This window comes from Platalea leucorodia (assembly GCF_965183815.1).
Source record: "Platalea leucorodia genome assembly, chromosome: 2".
Lineage (NCBI taxonomy): Eukaryota > Metazoa > Chordata > Aves > Pelecaniformes > Threskiornithidae > Platalea > Platalea leucorodia.
The window spans coordinates 81,101,863-81,122,800 of record NC_138824.1 but is presented as its reverse complement, the minus strand read 5'-3'; the positions used below and the strand labels follow the sequence as shown (position 1 = coordinate 81,122,800).

The 20,938-nt window shown below is 49.6% G+C and overlaps 1 protein-coding gene across 1 annotated transcript; it reads right to left on the bottom strand.

Annotated features, from left to right (window-relative positions):
• Nucleotides 1-3,647: 3,647 nt before the first annotated feature.
• LOC309602621 (uncharacterized protein) lies at nucleotides 3,648-8,597 on the bottom strand (the record flags this gene model as incomplete). Its single annotated transcript, XM_082336314.1, has 4 exons — nucleotides 3,648-4,685; nucleotides 4,772-4,819; nucleotides 7,497-8,115; nucleotides 8,161-8,597. 3 exons carry the CDS (start codon nucleotides 8,595-8,597, stop codon nucleotides 4,811-4,813), a joined length of 1,065 nt encoding a protein of 354 aa, XP_082192440.1. The 3' UTR covers nucleotides 3,648-4,685; nucleotides 4,772-4,810.
• Between the last annotated feature and the right edge of the window lie 12,341 nt (nucleotides 8,598-20,938).

Sequence of the window (20,938 nt, the reverse complement as noted above, 5' to 3'; positions counted from 1 at the left end):
TGAATGTGATCTGAGTTTTAGACTTTGCACAGAACCAAAAAAATTAAGCTAAAGAGTGACTGAGTTTTGTGGAAAGGATTTTATGGACACAAATGTTTGCAATTACAAAATTCAAAGAAAACAGATTTTGTTTGGATGTAAACATTGCCCTGGAAATACTAACACAGCAGCACTGAGACACTGGGAAGAAGAAAGTGTTCTTTGAAGTAACAAAAGAGCAACAACCACCAAAAAAGGTAAAAGTACTTCTTGAAATATTTCAAGTTTACAAATATGTAAAAGATTGTAAACATTTTCCTGCTTTTTAAATCTCAGCAGCCATTTAGCTGATTGCCCAGTAAACTGCCAAACTGCAAAGATGCCAACTGGTTTTGATAAGAATTCCCAGGGGAAAAAAAAACCCAAGCAAACAGAAAAAAATAAAAAAGACTGCTGGACCCAGAAGACTATATGGATAAAAATTTATGTGCTCTATTGGGCTGGACTAATGCACGCTGAACTTTGTGATAGGGTGAAGGTTAAACCTGAGTGCCAAAACAAGAGGGGAAAAGTAAGACCTAGCTTTATCATTTCTCCAGCCGAGTTTTCAGGGACGCAATCTCTTTGTAGAAAGAACTGCCAAAAGCACTCCCGTAGACATTAACAATTGTTGCAGTCCCTGTTAAGCGTATAACATAAAAAAAAGTTTGATAGCTTCACTAGGCAACATTTCCACAAACATCTAGGCTGTTAGCACTGACTCACATCCCTCAATGGTAACAACCGTCTCCGGGCTTTTGGTTTTGATTTTACCACGGGAGTGGACAGAAAGACCTGTTGCCAACATCACCGACTTCTCAAAAACACACAAGCCTTCCAGGCAGCTGGGCAGTCTCCTGCGTGCACCCCATCCAGCCACACTTAGGCACATACTATATTTCTTCATGCTAGACCATACCGACTTGGCAGAACTACCTACATGGGGGCGAAAGGCTCCATACATGCAGAGTTCGGTCAGATGCTGCCTGATCCCACAGCTGGCCCTCAGGACATGCTTGCTGTGTTCCCCAGATTTTATAAAGAAGAAAACAGTAGTCGGTGAGATGATGGGAGAAAAAGGAAGATAGGAAAGCAATGGTTTAAGCTTAAATCGGAAGTCACATTGAATAACTGACAGGATCTCATCAGAGCTCAGAAGTAATAATTTTGCTCAACTGCAACAGGCTACCCCACATGCAAAATGTTCTGCTGTCATCTAACCTTTAAAGACACATCGTTATACCAGTAAGGCCAGAAGAGTAGTAACACTGTCTCATTTTTCTTATGTTCCAGATATCTCAAACCCAACTGCTGCACACAGGTGGAAGCTGGAAATCCCATTTATATGACTCTACCTTTGCTGAAGCTCAACTCTTAAGCTCCCAAGCCATGACAGCTTGCTCAAAGACATACGTAATTTAGCTTCATCCCTTTCCAAGTTGCAACACGTTCTGTGCTGTTAAGAGTCACATTGCACTGGTTTTAAATTGCTTTTTGAAATAACAATGCCTATCAATCCAGGACATGAAAAAGCACATCTGTGAAAAAAAAATCCTGTCTTGCTAGAAATCCCTAACAATAAACTTGTCTGAAATTACCCCCCAAAAGTACCTGCTACTTAATTCTAGTTAACTGACAGAAAACTATTTTTCTGTAAGATGCCAATCCTCCCAAACAAATCAGTTCCCACACATTTTACAAGTATTCCCAACTGGCAATTCCATCCATCTTGGTGAAAAGCTTTGCTGCCACTTTGTACAAATGCTCAAGACTTTTTGAGAAAAGCGTAAGAAATTGCAGCAACACTGAAAAAAGGACATTCCGCCCCCCCCGCTAAGTAATAGCACGTACAGAAATAGTATTAAAAAAATAATTTCTGTGTATCGATTTCCGCTGCAGATCACAGCTACTGAACAAATAACAGAATCATGGTTTATTTCCATGCTAAGCCTCTCACCGACCATGTGCTCCACCTTCACGCATCACTTAGTTAAAAGGTTATCCTCAATGCCTGCTTTCAGACGGCAGGCCTCTTCAGCATCTCCGTGCTGACTGCCATACCATGTAAATGACAGCAATTTTAGCTTATAATCACCAAAAGAAATCTACTCATAAATCAGAGATGAACAGAGGCTATGCAATTCTGCACCACCCTTTCAACACAGCCAGCGGGCTGACTCAACAAGGACAAGACAACATCAGGAGCTGTAAAGATAAGATTCACGCAGTGTCAATGACATAGGCAAACCCACGCAGTAACCAACTGTTGGAATTTGAAGATACCCATTGAAGTCCAACACTTTTAATGATAAACTAATGGACAAGGAAATCTCATGCAGAAGCTTACAGCACAGCAACAAGGGGGAAAGCACACATGGAAGAATAAACCCCAAAGCAAGGATGCACAAGTACCTCAGTGAAATTGCTGGGTGGCTCAAAGACAGTGATGAAGGCCAAGTTTATGAAGAATTAAAAAAAAAAAAAAAAAAAAAAAAAAGGGTGGTGGTGGTAAGTCCCACATGTCTTTAAACACCACTGCTAGTAATTTGAAAGGCAAGTTTCTTTATGAAAGCAGGCAGCAATTTTAAAGCAGACACTGACACTGGAGAGCAATGCAGAGCCCTGGCAATTGTCTACAGCAGATGCAGACAGGGTGGTCCATCCCAGCACCAGTAGCAACCAGGAAACTGGGAGGTGACAGTGCCAGGAAGGGCACCAGACTGCATGAAGACTGGAGAGAGTAACAAACAAACCCAACAAATTCTTGGCAGAAGGACTTGGCGAAGAACATTAGGAAGTGTTTCAGACTCCAGCTGGGTATGCTGCTCCCAAATAGGACAAGAAAAACAAAACCGTTGCTGCTTTGCTGCTCTGAGTCAGTAGGTTAAGACCCACACTTGTGCAACTCATCAGTGGGACCGAGGAGACCAACGTCTGCTCATCCTCCCTTGCTCCACATCCCCGCCTTCCCACGCCTCCCCCCAAATGCTGCCACTATTACAGCACTTCCTCGGGAGGGGATGCCGGCAGTGGTTCATGTGGAGCAGCGATGGTGAAGAGATGCCGCATGGGCCAGTGAATAATCGACTTCCCATTTCTTTAGAAAACAGGACAACAGAAAAATGGCACGAGTGATCTGATCATTGAGCTCAAGCCCCTTCTCAAAAATGAAAGGTATCTTTATAACTTTTAATTCCATCTGCAGAAGTGCTCTATATTCTACTGCATTGAATGCAGATAACTCAGCATTCACTGGATCAGAGTCCCAGTTTGGAGGCCATTAAAATACTGGTATTTCAGTACAGCGGCTATTTCATTTTCAGACCGTTCAAGGCCCGATACCTATCATTGTCATAACAACTATCAAAGATGATTAAGCTACGACAACTACAGTTACAACATTATCAAGCCTTTATGCAAAATATTGAAAGCAAATTTCAAAGGCCGATTTGTTTTCTGTCAATAGTTAAGACTCGGTTGCGCTTTCATAACTGAAAACCAGAAATTTTGTAAAAGGTCAGGTGATGGAAAAAAGTGATGACAAAAGGGGAAGTGGCAATATAAGAACAAAGACAGGAAAAAAAAAGGCTAAGAACAGCATTTATATATAAAAATTTATTTAGGTGAAGTCACAAACAGTTTAATATCAATTTACAAACACTTCATGTTATGCATATTATTGAAACTATCAAGAAAGGTAAAGGAGAGCAAATAACGGCAGCTTTTTCCTGAAACAACTAAAGGCATACCCTTACCATCATGCGCGTTACTGGATCATAGTATTACCTTGATCATACTCCCTAGTATGCAAGGGAAAAGGAAAAGAAAACAAAATACTGAGATGTAGAATGATTAAACTGTCAACGAGCGAAAATCATTTTCACGAACACCAGACTACAAAGGTCTAGTCTGATGCCCAGGATCTTAAGTATTCTACGAGGATAAAAATAGAATAATAATTTAGGTCAATTACTATTATTTGATCAAGAATTTTGTAATGCACAATTGGGTTATAGCTGATTTCTGGCAATGACAGCAGTGATTAATGCATTTTTCAGAGAAGAATGGAGAGGCGATATTGAGCCTCACAGAATAATTCTGTTGACAACCTGAGTTATTATATACCAAGTGTATGATACTGTTTCAAGTCAAATATACATTTATGTTGCAGATACTCTCAATGAAATGGTAAAAGTAACAGCTGTAACAAGACAAGTTATGATTTATTTTTTTTAAAAACAAATATAGTACACAGGTTTTTGAAGTGTCCGGTTGTGATCTGCAAAGATCCAGGATTGCACACAAGTTTGCTCAAATGAGAAGGGTTAATCTGCACATTAAATTGGCTTATACTTTCAAAGTAGTATTTTGGGGCAGGGTTCTCCTCCGGGAGACTGTTCCTGACCTCATTCAACCAATGTTCAATTTATTCACCTTCCTGAATCTTTGCCCTCTTTGGATAGTCTGTGACAAGTGCTGCGCTGCAGGAATTCCTGTTTTCCAGCAAACTGGCTTGCTCTGCAGGTTTGTAGTCCATTGTTACAATTGCTGATTGGGTAAAATGAATTTCCTACGTCTTCTCTAGCACAGCTTGCAACGCAACAGAAGCAGAGGTAAAAGAATGCACTAGAATACCAGAGCTCCACTTAAACACCAACGGAGTCAGGCTGTTGGCACCAATAAGAAATTCTGTATTTAACAAATCTGCAAATATTTAAAATCCAAAGTTAGTCAGTTTTAGATATAAACTCACCCACTTAGTCTGACTGCCATCCCAACTGGCCTTCTCTTTTCATGGAGTCTGGAAAAAAAAAAATTGAGAATTGTCTGAAGTTAACGCAACCATAAATTTGCAGGAATCAATCTCAGCTACCCTACATAGGCGCCGATTATCGCACTCAAACTAAAACTAGGGTTTCTCACTCTGTTCCTTCTGTGTAAAGCACAGTAACAGCTCTTCACTGGTGCCTCAGAAAGGACAGCTAGCTTCAAACACGATACTTAGTTTTCCTTGGCTTTGTTTTTACTGGTTAACCTTCTGTGGAGCTGCAGAACCAGAGATACAGGCACTACATCAAGCTGAAATTTAAGGAGCCTTCAACTGAAAGGGGAAATGAAATCCAGTCAGGCCGCCTAATGACATCCCTTGAAATTACGAAAACAAAACCAGTTCAAACAATCTGGGAGAAAAGATCGTTGTAAAACACCTCCTCTTCCTCTTCACAGCACGAATGTGGAAAAGCTTAGGTTCTGGCCAAAGCCATAAGCCCAAAGAAGGCTATTCTCTCCCATTTTAATTCTCCGACTCTTTTGCCCAAATGCGAAGTCACGTCTTACTTCTCTGAAGTAGTTTTACACAACATAATTAGAGCTTGCAAGGAGCTGGGGAGGTGCAGGGGAAACCCACAGGTCACCTCCAAGAAAGCAACATTTCCTTGCTGCTGCCTCGCCAATGATAAACTCATGCTTTGTTCTAGGCCTCATCTACATTTAACAGCTGCTCAAACCATTATTTCAGTTACGGACTTTTTTCTCTTCTAAACAGTTATAAGAGACTATGTGCCACCAATTAAAATCTGCTCTAATAATAGAAAGGCAGTTGAACCCACACTGAACAATTGCATAACTTTTACTTTTGCTTTTCATTGTGCTGCTAAAGCACTACTGTTTTTACAAACATTAAACTTTTGGTATTTCGTAAACTATTTAGTCAAAATAAACATGTTTAATTTTTCTTTACACAATTTCAGGTTGCTTCTTCCAGATGGGGGGGGGGGGGGGGGGGGGGGCGGGAAATCAATGCCACTGCTAAAAACCAACTGTGAAATTTCCATGGAACTAAAGGGGATCAAGACCTCTGGTGCCTCAGCAGACAACAGTGCAAAGCTCCGCACTAACAGACCAGCTACTGTGGAAGAAGTTACAAGTCTGGTTAACATGATGTTGTGGTTTAACCCCAGTCAGCAACGAAGCACCACACGGCCACTCGCTCCCCCTCCCCTTTCCCCTTCCAGTGGGATGGGGGAGAGAATTGGAGGAAAAAAAAAAGTAAAACCCATGGGTTGAGATAAAGACAGTTTAATAGGACAGCAGAGAAAGAGGAAAAAATAATAATAATGATAAAAGTCTCGGATGAGATGAAAGCTATGAGCCATTGCCCGTCTGGTGCTCACATAAGATCCAGAGCAGAACAAGAACTGAGCTGTTGTTCTTGAGAATGGAGAAATCTAAACAGAAGCATCGGAACAAGTTGCATAAATCTAGAGGATCAACCACAGAAGGCACCAAGGGCACAAGGCCTGCACGGGGACGTGTTACACTACCCACTGCGTGGTGTCTGCTCCCTTTCTTTATTGCGCGTCAGCCCAGAGAAATCACTTTCGATAGGTACCCAAGTCAGGACTTGGTGTGCCACACCAAACACTTGCAGACGCCCTGAAAAAGGATCCTCCCTTTCCAGATCAGGCTAACAAAGTCCAAGAATTTAGCCACTCCTCTGCGCTGACAATCCCTAGGCAGCACAGCATCTCATCTGATGAGCTAGCAAAAAACCTTCAGGAACGCAAAGGTTCTTCCTGTGGTCCAAAAAACCCAACTGCTTAGAAAGAAATATAGTCAATGTAACAGAATCTCCCTGCCATCACTCAGCTGGCATGAAAACTAACGTTTAGCGTTCAGCATTTTCTGCGCTGGGGATTTGAGAGACTACAGCCACCGGTATAGAGAGAAGCAGCACAACCCCTAATACAGGCAGGCAGCCCTTTGTACCAGCCAAGCTCGCTGTCACAGCTCAGGCAACGGGCAGGGTAGACCTGCCCGTGTACATCAGGGATTATGCCAATTCAGTGACATTCAATCCCTATACTGAAAGCAAAACATGGACATACACAAAATCTTCCCTACTTCCCCTCATCACACCCACCTTCTTTTCCCATAAAAAGGCAAGATTAAATCTACTGAGTCCCAAACCCGGCTGAATCTCCAAATCACAGTGAATTTGCAAGCTGTGGCCATTCATACTGAAGTTTATCTTTATTCACATCAATTTTTCTGTCCTCCCACACAGCCTGCAACTACCACATGCTCCCACAGTAACTGTAGAGTCTGTACTCTTTGTCTTACATATGGGTATCCGTATTGCTGAGAAAGTTAATTTTTAAAGACAACTCAGGAGGAAAACCACACTGTTCTTCTCACATCTTAAGGAAAATGCAATTATGTAACAGGGGAGGGAATTACCGGGGTTCCCAACTACTGGTGGCCAGAGCAATAAATGCTACAATTATTTGCTGAGAGTGTGCTTCTTCCTCCAGCAATGCCCACACCTGCCACGGCGGCCAGCCGGACTCCCGCGTGGCCCCGGCAGGTACGACGCCGTGGCCCTACAGTTAGCATGAGCAAAGGGTCAGCGCGTGTCGCGGGAGCTGCCGACCCGACTCGAGGGCACCCCAACCGCCGTGGCCGCCGGCCCGTCACACCTGGCTTTTCTCCTCCTGCTGCTGGGGGCTCTGGGACGCGGGTGGTGGCGGGGGCGGCGGCGGCGCGGGCGGCGAGGCCTGCGCCTCGCCCTCAGCACGCGGCTGCCTGCTGACGAGCGACTTGAGGGGCGCCATCCACTTCATCCAGAGGTCGAGGTCGACGTCGCCCCAGGGCAAGCTGGGGTCCTTGGCCGCCCGCCGCCGAAAGTCCTCGTCGTAGCTCATCCAGGAGGTGCCCCCGTAGGTGGCGTGCAGCTTGCGGATGGTGTCCAGGTACTTGAACATGGCTCCGCAGCGCGCCGGGTGCTTCTCGCACAGCACGCTGGCGTACACCAGGAAGGCCGAGACCCACTGGTCCAGCGTGTCCCCCGGGCGCGGGCCGTGCTCGGGGGCCAGCTCTGTGTGGAGCAAGGAAAAGAGGTCAATGAACTCCCCCCGCCAGATCCGCTCCTTGGTGGCCTTGGCCAGCTGGTAGCCCAGCGGCCGCCGCAGCCCCACGTAGGGGGTGGCCGCCGCCTCCGCCGCCGCCGCCGCCTCGCCCTGCCCCGCCGCCGCGGCCGCCGCCGCCGGGCCCCCGGCCGCGCCGCTCGCCGCTGCCGCCGCCGCCTCGGCGCAGGGGCTGGCCGCCGCCGCCGCCGCCCCCAGCGCGGCCTGCCGCTCCAGCCAGCGCGGGTTCACGTAGACGGTCCGCAGGCGCGGCGCGGCCCCCGCCGCCGCCGCCGCCCGCGCCGAGCCCTCGGCGCCGGGCTGGAGGCGCAGCACGGCCAGGGCGGCCGGCGCGCCGGCGGGCAGGTCGCTGCCCTCCCGCCGCGGGGCCGGCTGGGCCGCCGCCGGCACCTGGAGCAGCGAGGGCGCCGCCCAGGGCGGGGAGCCGCCCCTAGGCCCGGCCGCCGCCGCCAGCGCCTCTAGGCCCGGGAGGCCGAGCCGCGAGCCGGGCGCCACGGCGCCGAGCACCCATCGGGTCTCGGCGATGCCGCCGCGGTCGCGGGGGCTCCGCGACCTCCCCTCCTCCCGGCGCCCGGCGAGGGCCGTCCCCAGCGCCAGCGGGGCCGCGGTTCCGGCCCGGCGCCGACGGCGGCTCCGGCGCCTCCCACGTGGCATCGGCGCGGCGGCTGCGGGCAGGGCGCGCGGCGGGGGGCGGGGGCTACGGCCCGGCGGGGCGGGGCCTGGCCGGGAGGGGCGGGGCCTGGCTCCCCGCCCCCCCGCCTCTGCGCCCCCGCCCCGCTCCGGCCCCGGCCCCGGCCCCGGCCCCGCACGGCTCGGCTCGGCTCGGCTCGGCCCGGCCCGGCCCGGCCCGGCCCGGCCCGGCCGCCGGCCCCGGGTGACCGGAGCCGGGGCGGGAGCCCGCTGCTGCGCCCACGCCTGCCGTGCGTGCACGTCTGGGGCGGCCCGCCGTGAGCCGGGGCGGGTAAGCCGTCCCCGGGGCGTCGCACAGGTTGGTGCTGTTTGGCGCTTAAATGCTGGGCTCGGAGCATACAACATACATACTCTCTCTAGAGATTAAAAGCAAGGGTATAGAACTATATAGTCTGTATATATAACTATATAGTCTCTCTCTATACACACACACTACACATACACGCTATACATATACACCATATATATAAAAGTATATATATAGTTATATATACACTAGGAAGTATATACATACACACACTATAACTATATATATACACACTACCGTATAGCAGGTATACAGTAGCAGTCACTCATGTCATTCATATTGCTTCAGTGCAGCGAACGTTTGGAGGAGTAGTGACATCCCATCACTTTTCCCTTTCAGCACAAATGAGCATCTTTTTCTCTTTATAGCAAATGGCTTTTTATTTTACAGGTGCTATCGCCCAGGTTCAGCTGTCCTAGCTAAGCGCCGAGTAGCCAATCTGGACAAACACTCGCCAAGACACCTCAGAGCGTCTCGGCGACTGACCTGCAGAGTCCCGTGCCAGGTAAGAAACAGGGGAACGTGAGGACTTCACGGGAGACACAGCCCGACGGGCAATTTCCTTCCTCGTCATGTCAAAACACTTCCTGCGTTAGCATGGCACAGCCGTACGCACCTTACCAAGGTCCCTGCCAAAACACACGGTGGCCTCTGGAGGAACAGGACCCGGCCATCGCAGTACTGGGCCACCACCCGGGTGAAGGTCGAACACCACAGGAGCCAAAGCTGGGTGCTGGCTCCTCCTGTGGACTTAATCTACGCACCCGCTCCCCAGCTGCTTCCACAAACGCTCTTGTAGCACCTTCTCCTCTGGAGAAGCAGCTTTGAACATCCTGCTGAAATGCCTATAGATCACTTCCACTGTAATATAGGCAAAAGTTCTGTAAAAAACATATCAGCTCTTCCATCTGCATAGAAAAACTGGAAGAGCCAGAATTTTTCGATGTAAGTCTTTTTGTGCAAAAAAACAAATCCCAGGAATTACAAAGCTAGGGAATTCTTCTGTAAGAAAAAAAGTGAGGTAAAAGAGTGGCTTCGCTTTATTTTATGTTTAATAAATTCTAAAGAAACAATAAGAGTAACAAAATGCTCCTATTTTAATTCACCCTTATTTTCAGAGATTTGTTCAGAAGTCTGAACAGAATAGACCGCTTAATTCTTGAGACAAATACACTCTTATTTTGATAAACAATTTTTAAAAAAAAAATGCTACCAAAACAGGTACAACTGTGATGAGCTTTTAAATATTTTGATTTTAAATTCTGTCCAGTATCTCCTTCTAATTCCAGATTAATGGGGCATTAATAACACCAGAGATTGTTAAAGTAACAATAACACCATAATTTCTCCAAAACTTGCCCATGCAGCAGGCTTGCTAGTAAGTCAAGTGATACACATTTATACAAAATCTCTGAAAATTTTCTGAAGGCTAAGGTTTTCTTGACTTTAATCCAAAAATCATATTTGGTTAGAACTGCAGAGTCATTCAAATTGGAGGGGACCTCATGAGGTCTCTAGTCTAACCTTCTGCTCAAAGCAGGATCAAAACTGAATTCGGACGACGTTGCTCAGTGCCTTGTCCAGCTGGGTCTTGAAAACCACCAATGATGGGAGATTCCACAACCTGTTCCAATGCTTAATAATCCTCAGTGATTTTTTTTCTTCCTTAGATGTAGTCCTGTTCCAGTTTATGACCACTGTCCATCATCCACTCACTCTGCACTTCAGTACAGAGCCTGGCTCCACTTTCTTGAGAACCTCCTTGCAGGGACTGTAAGGCTGCTATTAGGTTTCCCTTCCCCAGGGCTGAACAATTCCAGCCTTCCTGGCATCTCCTCACAGGGCAAATGTTCCAGCTCCCAACTGTCTTGGTGGCCCTCCAAGGGACTTGCTGAAGTTTATCAAGGTCCTCCTTAATTGGGGGCACCCAAACTCGACACAGTGTTCCAGATGAGGTCTGTTGGATGCTGTGTAAAAGGCAGGAATCACTTCCCTTGGTCTACTGACTACGCTTCTGTTGATGCAGCCCAGGATGCTGTCAGCCTTCATCCCTGCCAGGGCTCCCTGCTGGCTCATGTTTGGCCTCTTGGCCACCAGGGCACCTGGGGTCCTTTCCATCAGAGCTGCTCCCCAGCCTGCCAGTGCCTAGCCCATAGAAATGCAGGCGGTTAGTCCACACCAAGTGCATTTGTCCTCGCTGACTTTCATAAGATCCCTGTTTTCCCATTCATCTGGCCTATCTAGGCCCCTCTGAATGGCAGCCCTGTCCTGGAGTGTGTTGACTGTACGCCTTAATTTGATGTTGTCCACAAACTGGATGAGAGTGCACTCTATGTCCTCCTCCAGGCTATTGATATGGACATTGAACAGGACAGGTCTCAAGATAGATTTCTGAAGAACTTCACTTGTAATCAGCTTCCAGGTAGAGTATGAATGATTAATCGCTATGATCCAATCAGTTTTTCTCTCATCTAATTGTCTCAACAAGGAAGCTGTGGGAGACCATGCCAAAAGCCTCCTATCCACTGCTCTCCCGTCATCCATGGATCAAGACAGGTGATCAGGTTGGTTAGGCATGATTTACCCTTGGTAAATCCATGCTGGGTCTTTCCAGTTACCTTTTTTTCCTCTGTATGCCCTGAAATGGCTTCCAAGAGAACTTGCTTTTGTGATTTTCCCAAAGTGAAGCTCACCAGCCTGTAGCTCCTTGGATTGCCCTTGCTCTTTTTGAAGATAGGTGCAACATTTAGCCTTTTTCAGCCATTAGGTACTTCTCCAAATGTCCATGACCTTTCAAACATAAAAAGTGGCCTTGCAGTGACATCGGCCAGCTCTCTGAGCACCCTCAGATGCATCCCAGCTGGTTCCCCAGACTTGCATGGGCTGGGACTCCTCAAGAGAAGATCCCTGACTCGGTCCTTTTCCACTATTGACAGATTCTTTTCTCCTTGAGGCACAAAGGGCTGGGAGACTTTGTTCTGAAGATCAAGGCAAAGAAGGCATTAAGTAGACTCACAGAATCATTTGGATTGGAAAAGACCCATAAGATCATCAAGTCCAACTGTAAACCTAACACTGCCAAGTCCACCACTAAACCATGTCCGTAAGTGCCACATCTACCCGTCCTTTAAATACCTCCAGGGATGGAGACTCAACCATTTCCCTGGGCAGCCTGTTCCAGTGCCTGACCACCCTTTCGGTGGAGATATTTCTCCTAATATCCAACCTAAACTTCCCCTGGCGCAGCTTGAGGCCGTTTCCTCTCGTCCTATCGCTTGTTACTTGGGAGAAGAGACCGACACCCACCTTGCTACAGCCTCCTTTCAGGTAGTTGTAGAGACCGATAAGGTCTCCCCTCAGCCTCCTCTTCTCCAGGCTAAACAACCCCAGCTCCCTCAGCTGCTCCCCATAAGTCTTGTGCTCTAGACCCTCAGCCTTGTCTTTGTCTGTTGTCACTAAGTCACCAAGTCACCTGCTGCTTTCAGCAGAGGTCCCACATCTTCCTTGTTTATTATTTCATGGCTACTGTGGTGGTAGAAGATGCTGTTGTTGCCCTTGACATCCTTTGCCAGTTTCACCAACAGCTGAGCTTTGGCTTCCCAAGCACTGTGCCTGCATGCCCAGGGAATGCTTCTGTATTCCTGCTCTGTGTGCTAGGACTGAAGATATTTCAGAATAAAACTGATGACTGGAAAGTCATAATTGTCAAATACACTCATCCCTCAAAATATTTCTGAATTCTTATTGCATTACAGATCCATATCACTCTTGCTCACTTTCAGAAATACAGACTTGAAAAGCTGAGGAGGGATCTTTCACGTTGCAGTAAGTCAGCTGACTGCTGCATAAGGTGGTGATGGGCAGTCAGACAGAAGAAAGAATAAACATCCTCACTGGGTTCAAGCTTTCACTGTAAAAAAATATGACCATGCAAACTGTTAGGAAAGCCTTTCTGGCTGCAGAAGTCAGCACATCCACTGTCTGTATTGCTACCCCCGGCTCCAGGAAGGACTGCCCAATTCCTTGACTGCTATTGCAACCTTATGGTTGGGCAGCAGTTACACAAACAGCTCTGCTTCGGAAGAGAAAGGCTGATGACCAATATTGGATCAACTAGTATTGTCTCACTATTCCTCTGCATATATGACTGCACAGCCGTTATCTTGTGGCTGGAGGTTACCGCTAAGGTTCAGGGACTCAAATGGACTCAAAAATGCCTTTTTGTTCTGTGCTTGTACAGTGCCCACCAGAGCCCCGGAGCCTAGCTGCGTGGGCGGTGCTGCCAGGTCTCGCAATAATGCAGTTCATAGTGATAATAAACAGCCACTTAAAAAATAATCAGTAAGTGCTTATATTGCTGTTGCCCCCGAAAGATACAGACGGCAGCTAAGAGAGGTAGTGAAGTTGTCTACACGAAGCATCTCTACACGTATGCTGTATTTACTCACTGAATTGCAGCTGTGATGATTCCCAGGGTCTCTGTCTCATGAAAACTATACTCCAGTTTCACGAGGGCTCTCATGGAGAAAACCAGCTGGGCAATAGCGATACCTGGACTGAAGTAGCTGGAAATAAGAACACTTTGCTCCTGCTTCATTTAGAGTAGTTACTTGTCAGCTGACGTGTGATCCGGACACTGCACTTACCCGATTGTTTCCGTCTCCTTTCACAGGTAGTGTGTGCGGCGTGTAAGGATCCGAGTCTGCATTTGGAGGTTTGCCTGCTGGCAGGGCCCAAAAGTATCAGCCCTTCAAAGGGGCAATGCACCTTTATGGAGAACGGCAGGAACCATTTCCAGCGGATTTTGGAGGCAAGTGTGATTGCTCTATCTGCTCCTCGTGTGACTACAGCACTGAATTTCCCCCTCTGTCTTTTTTTCGTCGTGTCTTCCTGTCCCTTCATGTTCCCATGATACTTTTGTAGAGGACAAAAAAAGTCAATACTTGGAGCCACACATCTGTATAGCTGTATTGCAGACGTGTCTCTCTCAACCAAATTGCTAGCATGGGCACAGAACCACAGAAACAAACTCGGATCATTGTTTTATGCTTCAGACCTTCTTTTTAGTCTCAAGCATGAGACCTTATTGAAGGCATTAATGAGGAGGCAAAATGAAGCTTTAAACAGAAACAGCTGCAACCTTAGCTGCGGAGGAACTAGCAGACTTTGGAATTAGGCAATAGAACAGTTTATTAAAATAAGGGGGAAAAGCTCCCTTTCAGACAAAAATAATCGAGAAAAAAATCCCATTTGGAAACATTACATAAAACCAGAACACCTCCCTTTGAAAGCGGATGGGCTAGCGTGCTGTTTCTCTTCATGAACCTTCAGTAATGCCACAAAGAACTGTCTACTCCCTCTATTGATGAAACTAGAAAATGCTGCCACGGAGCACTTACCTGCACGGGCTCCAGGACGCCTGGGAGGACGACCCAACCCTGCACTAGGGTTTGAGGAGAAAATGCAACATGAGGAGAAAATAACCCTCATGTTGTGCTCGAGCACTTTTTTTCAAAATAGCTGGTCTTTTTCTAAGAAATTTTAAGAGTTGTCCATGATACTTTCGGGGACACTGTGGAGCTGGTGCTTTCTCAGGTCAAAAGAAGGACACTTAGGCCCCATGGAATCAATAGTCTAACGGTGATTTCATCTGAGAAAGGGGAGATTTCAAGACTTGCACTGGAGCTCTTAGCTAGTCTGTCCTTAGGCTTCTTCCACTCCCTCCATAAATAGAAGTATAGGTCTGGAAGCAAAACAGGATTTGGGTTTGTGTGATTTGCTTTTCATCTCAAAAAATGTAATGGCTGTATTCCTCACGGAAAACAGAGCGACAGATCTGAACTCATCCATGAAGCTAATGGTTAGCTGCAGCTTAATAAATTTGAAACACTAAGTAAACCATGGTGCGGGGCCTCCAGAAAGAACCCGACAAGCATCGCTGTTGAACTGCGTCCAGCGAGGAGGGGACTCAGTGCTCCCAGCTGGGAGAGGGGGGCAGGAGTCAGATGCCGCAGCTGGGGGACCGTTTCCTCCTCTCCAGGTGGGGAAGGAGCCGGCTGGCTGGCTGCCAGCCTTCGTGGGGCTGTGCGGTCTTCTTCCTCCACGTGCGTTCTGTTCCTGCGTTTCTTTACGGTTTTGGCTTTCCCAAGTTTGTTCCTTTCTCCTGATAAAGGTTTCCTTGCCTATCCTTGGAGAGAGAGCAGAGAAAGTCTCTCCAGAGGATCAAGCAAGTTTAGCTATTGGTCCTGAGAAGGCCAAGCTTCATTGATCCCACTCCTTTTTTCTGCTGCTGTGAGGTACCCGGCAGAGCAGTCGCAGGTCTCGGATGACCCATGCTGCCTGTGGGACTCGCGTCCACGTGCCTCTTCGTGGGGTTGTTCTGCACAGACTGTCAGACAGAAGCAGTAGAGCCTGCCCTCAAAGTGGGTGTTTGTTGTGGCTAAATGTCTAAGACCATCTTCTCAAATTGGCACAGGATGGAAAGAGACGCTTGGGCCAGAACGTAATTGCTGGTCGAGATCCGCTGAAGTCCCGGCAGCCCTACAGACGTGCGCTGGACACTGCGAGCACCCTGCCTGTTGCTGAAGGCACCAGCTCTCCCCGACACGGCCGGGGAGGACGGGGGGTCCCACAGCCGGCAGCCCAGCGCGCCCCCGCCGCTCCCCAGAGGAGGCCGGCGGGACGGGGGTGCGGCGCTGGACTGGGCAGGGTCGGGCCGGGGCTTTCCCCGGCTGCGCCTCCGGAACGATCGCTCCGAAAATCACCCGTCCCTCTCTGCTCGATCCCTCCCCAAAACGCCACCGCACCGCGCCAGTGCGCCCGCAGCGCCCCGTCGGGGCCGCCCGCGGCAGCGCCCGGGACCCGCAGCCCCGCTGCCCGCGCAGCCCTGCGGGGCTGCCGGCCCCCCCGGCCCCGGCCCCGGCCCCGGCCCCGACGTGGGCGCCCGGCGTCGGGCGGCACCGGGACCGGTTCTCCCCGCCTCGGGGGGCGGCAGGCGGGCCCCGCCACCCGGGGACCCGACGGGGTGGGGGTGCGGCGAGCGGCTCCCGTGCGCATCGCGGCCGAGGGGGGAGTGACTCTGGCAGGCTGCGGCGAGCCCAGATAAAAGCTCCGCTGCTGCCTCCTTCCCTCCCCTTTTCTCTCGTAACTTTTTTTTTTTTTTTTCCCTTTCCCTCCCTCTCCCTCCCAGCAAAGTGACCGCGGCGGCGGCAGCCCCGGAGCAGCCCCAGCGCCGGACGCCGCCATGAGCCCCCCGGTGCCGCCGTCGGGCCGCGCCGCCGGGGGCTGATCCCGGGCGCGGAGGGCGCTCCCGGGAGCCGCGCCGCTCCGCGCCGCCGCGGCGGGGGCCGGAGGCAGAGGCAGCGAGAGCCCGGGACCCCCGGCCACCCCCGGCGTGCCCGGGGGCAGCGGCCGCCGCGATGTCGGCGCAGAGCCTGCTGAGCAGCGTCTTCTCCTGCTCCTCCCCGGCCGCCGCCGCCCCCGCCGCCGCCAAGAGCCTCTCCAAGCGGAGGCTCCGCCAGACGCGCAGCCTCGACCCCGCCATCATCGGCGGCGGCCGGGAGGAGGGCGAGGGCGCGGGCCGGGGGCCGCGGGCGCGGGGCGCCGGCAGCCCCCCGGGGGAGCGCCGCGGTCCTCGGGGCGCCCCGCCGCCCCCCGGCGCCTCCTTCTCCACCCCCAGCACCCCGCTGGAGCGGTCGCCGCCGGGCAGCGCCCTCTTCGACGAGGAGAGCCCCCGCGGGAAGCGGAGCCCCGGCTGGGAGCTGCCCTTCCTGGCGCGCACCCCCTCGGCCTCGGCGCTGAGCGGCCCGCCCGGCCCCGCCAACAGCATCTTCTCCTCGCCCCGCCGATGGCTGCAGCAGAGGAAGGGGCAGCCCTCGCCGCCCGGGCCTCGCCCCGCCGCCTACGTCGTGTGGAAATCCGAGGTAGGCCCGCCCGCCCCCCCGGGGACGGGCCCCCGCCGCCGCCCGGCCCGCCCCGCCGGGCCGCCCCCTCGGAGCCCCGCGGCCGCCGGGCCCCGGGACGGGGCGGCGCCGCCTGCGCCCCCGCCCGCGCCCCCCGCGGGTGGTGGGTGCGCGGCGCGGCCCCACGCGTGTTCGCGGGAGGGCCGGGCGCGGCCCCGGGCGGTGGCTGCGGGGCCGTCGAGGCCGCCGTGGGAAGCGGGCGGGGGCGTTAGCGGCGGGCGCGGGGCTCCGCGGCGTTGGTGGGACGGGCGGCAGCGTTTGATGTTCTCTCGACGGGCTCCGTGTAGAGTTGTCCCGGGCGTGTAAAGCCCTCCCTGCCCGGTTTCACACCTCGTAAACCAAAGTATGCGATGGCTTCTAACAAGATAGACAAATTATTTTTAATGCGCACACCCAGTGATCTGTGATTTATTTGACAACGCACATGTGTCAAAACCACATGAGGAGCGATCGTATTCCAAGACAAATCCAACGTTGCAATGCAAATATTTATTCGTTTAACTTGGATGTCGTCGGTGTTGGGCTGCAGCTATCATACCATCTGGACGAATGTATTCAAAGAATGTGGCATTGTTTCTTGATAGCGATTGCTCGGCGCGTCAGTTGCGCACAGCCCTTTGTAGCGGGAGAAGAAGAAATTTTTTGTTTGGAGAAATTCTCCATCCTGTTTGGGGTGTTTAGGTTTCCCACTTAACTGTTCGGTAGTGCCTCCTGGAGCGTTGGGGTTGGGGTCAGAAAGCAGCCTTTTCATTTTATCGCCATTCCCATTTAAGATGTGTTTATTATAAATAGCCAATACTAACCAGATCTATCACAAAACAGCCCCATTGTTTCAGTGGGATGCAGAAGTCCTTGAAAAATCGTTAACCTTACGCAGTGATCTGGGATCCAAAGCCAAACTAGGCACCGTCGTGGCACAAGACTACCCAAAGTAGTTTTTAAGGGCAAAGGCTGCCTCTCGCCCCAAACGAGCCCCTGTGTCCCCCTGCTAGCTTGGGGTGTGAAAGCTGTCAGTCGGGATGGAGCGTCAGCCACCTGGGTGGTGACTTCAGGCATGATGCTAGCTGAAGTTGAAAGAGTCAGCGAAGACTTGGAGCGGTTTTCAAAAGTGGATTAAGTCTTGTGATCAGAAGTGACTCTTAGCAATACTTCATCTTGATGCTTGAATTTTAAGATAGTTAAAAATTCATGATTTCAAAGGACTTTGTGGGAGTTGCAATGTCAGTAACAAAAAACCTCCAGTGAGTCAGTGGGTCTTTAGACCTTTAGATGCTCACGCTAATTAAGGGTAAGTTGGCTGCTTATCCACTTACCATTTGATTAGGAACATCAAGAAGTATAAGATACGTAAGCTTTCCTGTGCAGAGTTTCCTGACTGAGTCCGAGGCTCGGGGCATGGTCTCTGATCCGCAGATGTAAGCGGGTCTCCCTGTTCTCACTCAGCCCCCGCAAAGGTGTCGGACACGCGGGGCACGTAAGGGTTTGTTTGCCTGGCGTTTTGTGCAGGTCTGTGTGTTGTCAAACCAATGTAGCACAGCGTGCCTTCAGACTGCAAGTTCAAAAGTACAATTGTTTTTCCTGCTTTGGTGTGTATCTAACATTTTTAAATAGTCAAACCTTTTTTTGCGGGGGGGGGGAGGGTTATATTACTAATAACATGATCGCATTACACTGTGATGTAATTTATAGTTAAATTTGATTCAGTGCAGTTTTATGTGATGTTACAGTGCTGGTCTCTGACAAATTGTTGTTTACTTGGCAGTTGAACCTGGGTAAGTATCTCTCATACATTTAAGAAACGGGTGTTTACGATAGCAAAGTGCGGTCTTGTATTTTGGAGGCATCTTTCCTGTTGGTGAGGCCTGATTTTTAGAGTAACTGGTACACATGTGTAAGTGCAATTTAAAAAAAAAAAATCACCTTTAAATTAGAAAAAAACCCCCGACATGTGATTCTGACGTAAGAGAGTAATTTTGGGAAGGTCTGACAGCGCAGTGCTGTCAGGACAAGCGAGTATCCGGGTTTCTGTGCCAGGTCCCCGTGTCCCGGCTGGGCAGGTGGCCGGGCCACCCCTCTCCACGAGCCCTCCGTTGGGCACAGGTGTCGTCGCAGTCGTGGGCCCAGCAGTCAGGGTGGTGGGGCTGCCGTGTAGGAGCAGGGTGTGCTGCGCCTGAAAGCCGGGCTGCCGCGGCCGGTCCGCCTCGTCGCTGTGAATTTGTGGCATTGTACGTCGGTTGACATATAGCCTGATACCGCTGGTTTCAGAGTTGCTATTTGCAAGGCGTTACACAAATATTAACTTGGTTATAACTGTCAGCAATGACATTTATAAATGGTTTTAATCTATATTTTAAATGAAACTGCGCATACATAATTTTGATCATATTCCCCCTCTTATTGCGGGCATGCATCCTAATGTTCATTCAGTTTGGTTTTATCATAAAACAGCTTTGTTCATAAAGGATTTAGTTGCTTGCTTCCTATTTAGTCTTTATCGGAAAAAGACTTGTTTGGTTTTTAGAAAGCGGAAGATTCTCTGGCACTGGGACTTCACCCTAGCTGTGGCAAAGCAAGTGTGCTTGAGGAGGTGAAAAACCCCACGTTTTACTGGGTGAAAAGGAAATAACTATTTATAATATTGTAACTTTAAAAGGTCCCGTTATCGAATTTATTGTATTCTCAATAGGAAATCTGTCGCTCATTTTTTTCCAACTTGAAAAATGAAGTACATCATGACAATGATTTTACTCAGCTGTAAAAGACAACTGAATAGGTGACTGCAAGCCGAAAATGAGCAAGGTTTTGGTCTGAGTATTTAGAAATACCCGTCCTAATATCCTAATAAAATCCTAGCTAATATCTGGGGAATAAAAGAGATATTCATTACAAAACCTGTTTTCTTTACCTTCATTTCAGCATCTTCAGTATAATTGCACTTTTTGGAAAATATTTCTCTAAAGCCACTGTGCAAGCAACACGGTTATGCACTAAAAATAATATTTTAGGAGATATATGTGGGAATTATTTTCTTCCCCCTACCTTAGTCTCTAAAGTGGTGGAGAGAAGTAAAAACACAGCGGAGACTTTCTCTTCAGAACTTCCCAAAATAATAACTTCTGAGCGGGAGCTCCTTCACCCGTCCCAGGCTGGATCTGTGCGCTGGCGTCTGGAGGGCCGTGGTGAAGACGCGGTTTGCATCCCGCGCATCCCGCCCTCGGGCAGCCCGGTGTCGCAGGGCTGCAGGGGCAGGAGCACCTGGCCCGGCTGCGTTTGGGTTTTAAAGCCTGCACCGAGCGCTCCCTCACCAGCTGATCTGAGATTTCTGTATACGAGGCCAAAATTTATGTAATGGCTTTGATATGAGGCCAGGAGAAGGATGGATTTTTCGTTTTACCTTCTTTTTATTGTAGTTCTTTGACTTCAGCATTTTAATACCACATAATAACCCTGTCTGCTGGCCTGGGGATGGAAAGGTTGCTGCTCAGTTCACGCAGCCATTCATAAATAATTTTTAATGCAATGCCAGAGTCCACAGGGGATTTCCAGTTTCAGCAGCAGGTCACACCTAAAGGCCTTACACAAAGAAAGGTGTTAGGCCCATATTCTCGGATCCACAGGTTTTTGGATGTGAAGCATCATGTGACAGAGGTGTCTCTCACTCCCGGGTGACCTGGCTTTTCTTTATCAACACGTAATTTTATTCACAAGAATATTTTACAATTGTAAAGATTATTTTTAGTAGAGCTTTACTTCGCTGACAAGCATTGTTTCCCCTTTCTATTATCTGCTCATGCATAAGCTGCTTAAATAAAAAACCTATTCCTGGGTCTGTGGAAATCAGTGACAACATTTCCAGTGGTTTCAGCGGGGCAAAGCCGAGGGGGATTTTTAACAAGGGAGAAAAGCATTCATCCTCAATTCCCATCAGATCTCAGCTGTCCTTTTAAGCCATTTTCCTTAAAGAAAATTCACTTTCACTTACAAAATTGTCTGTTATGACTATTATGCTTTCATTAAGTGTTGCATAAGGTCGAGTG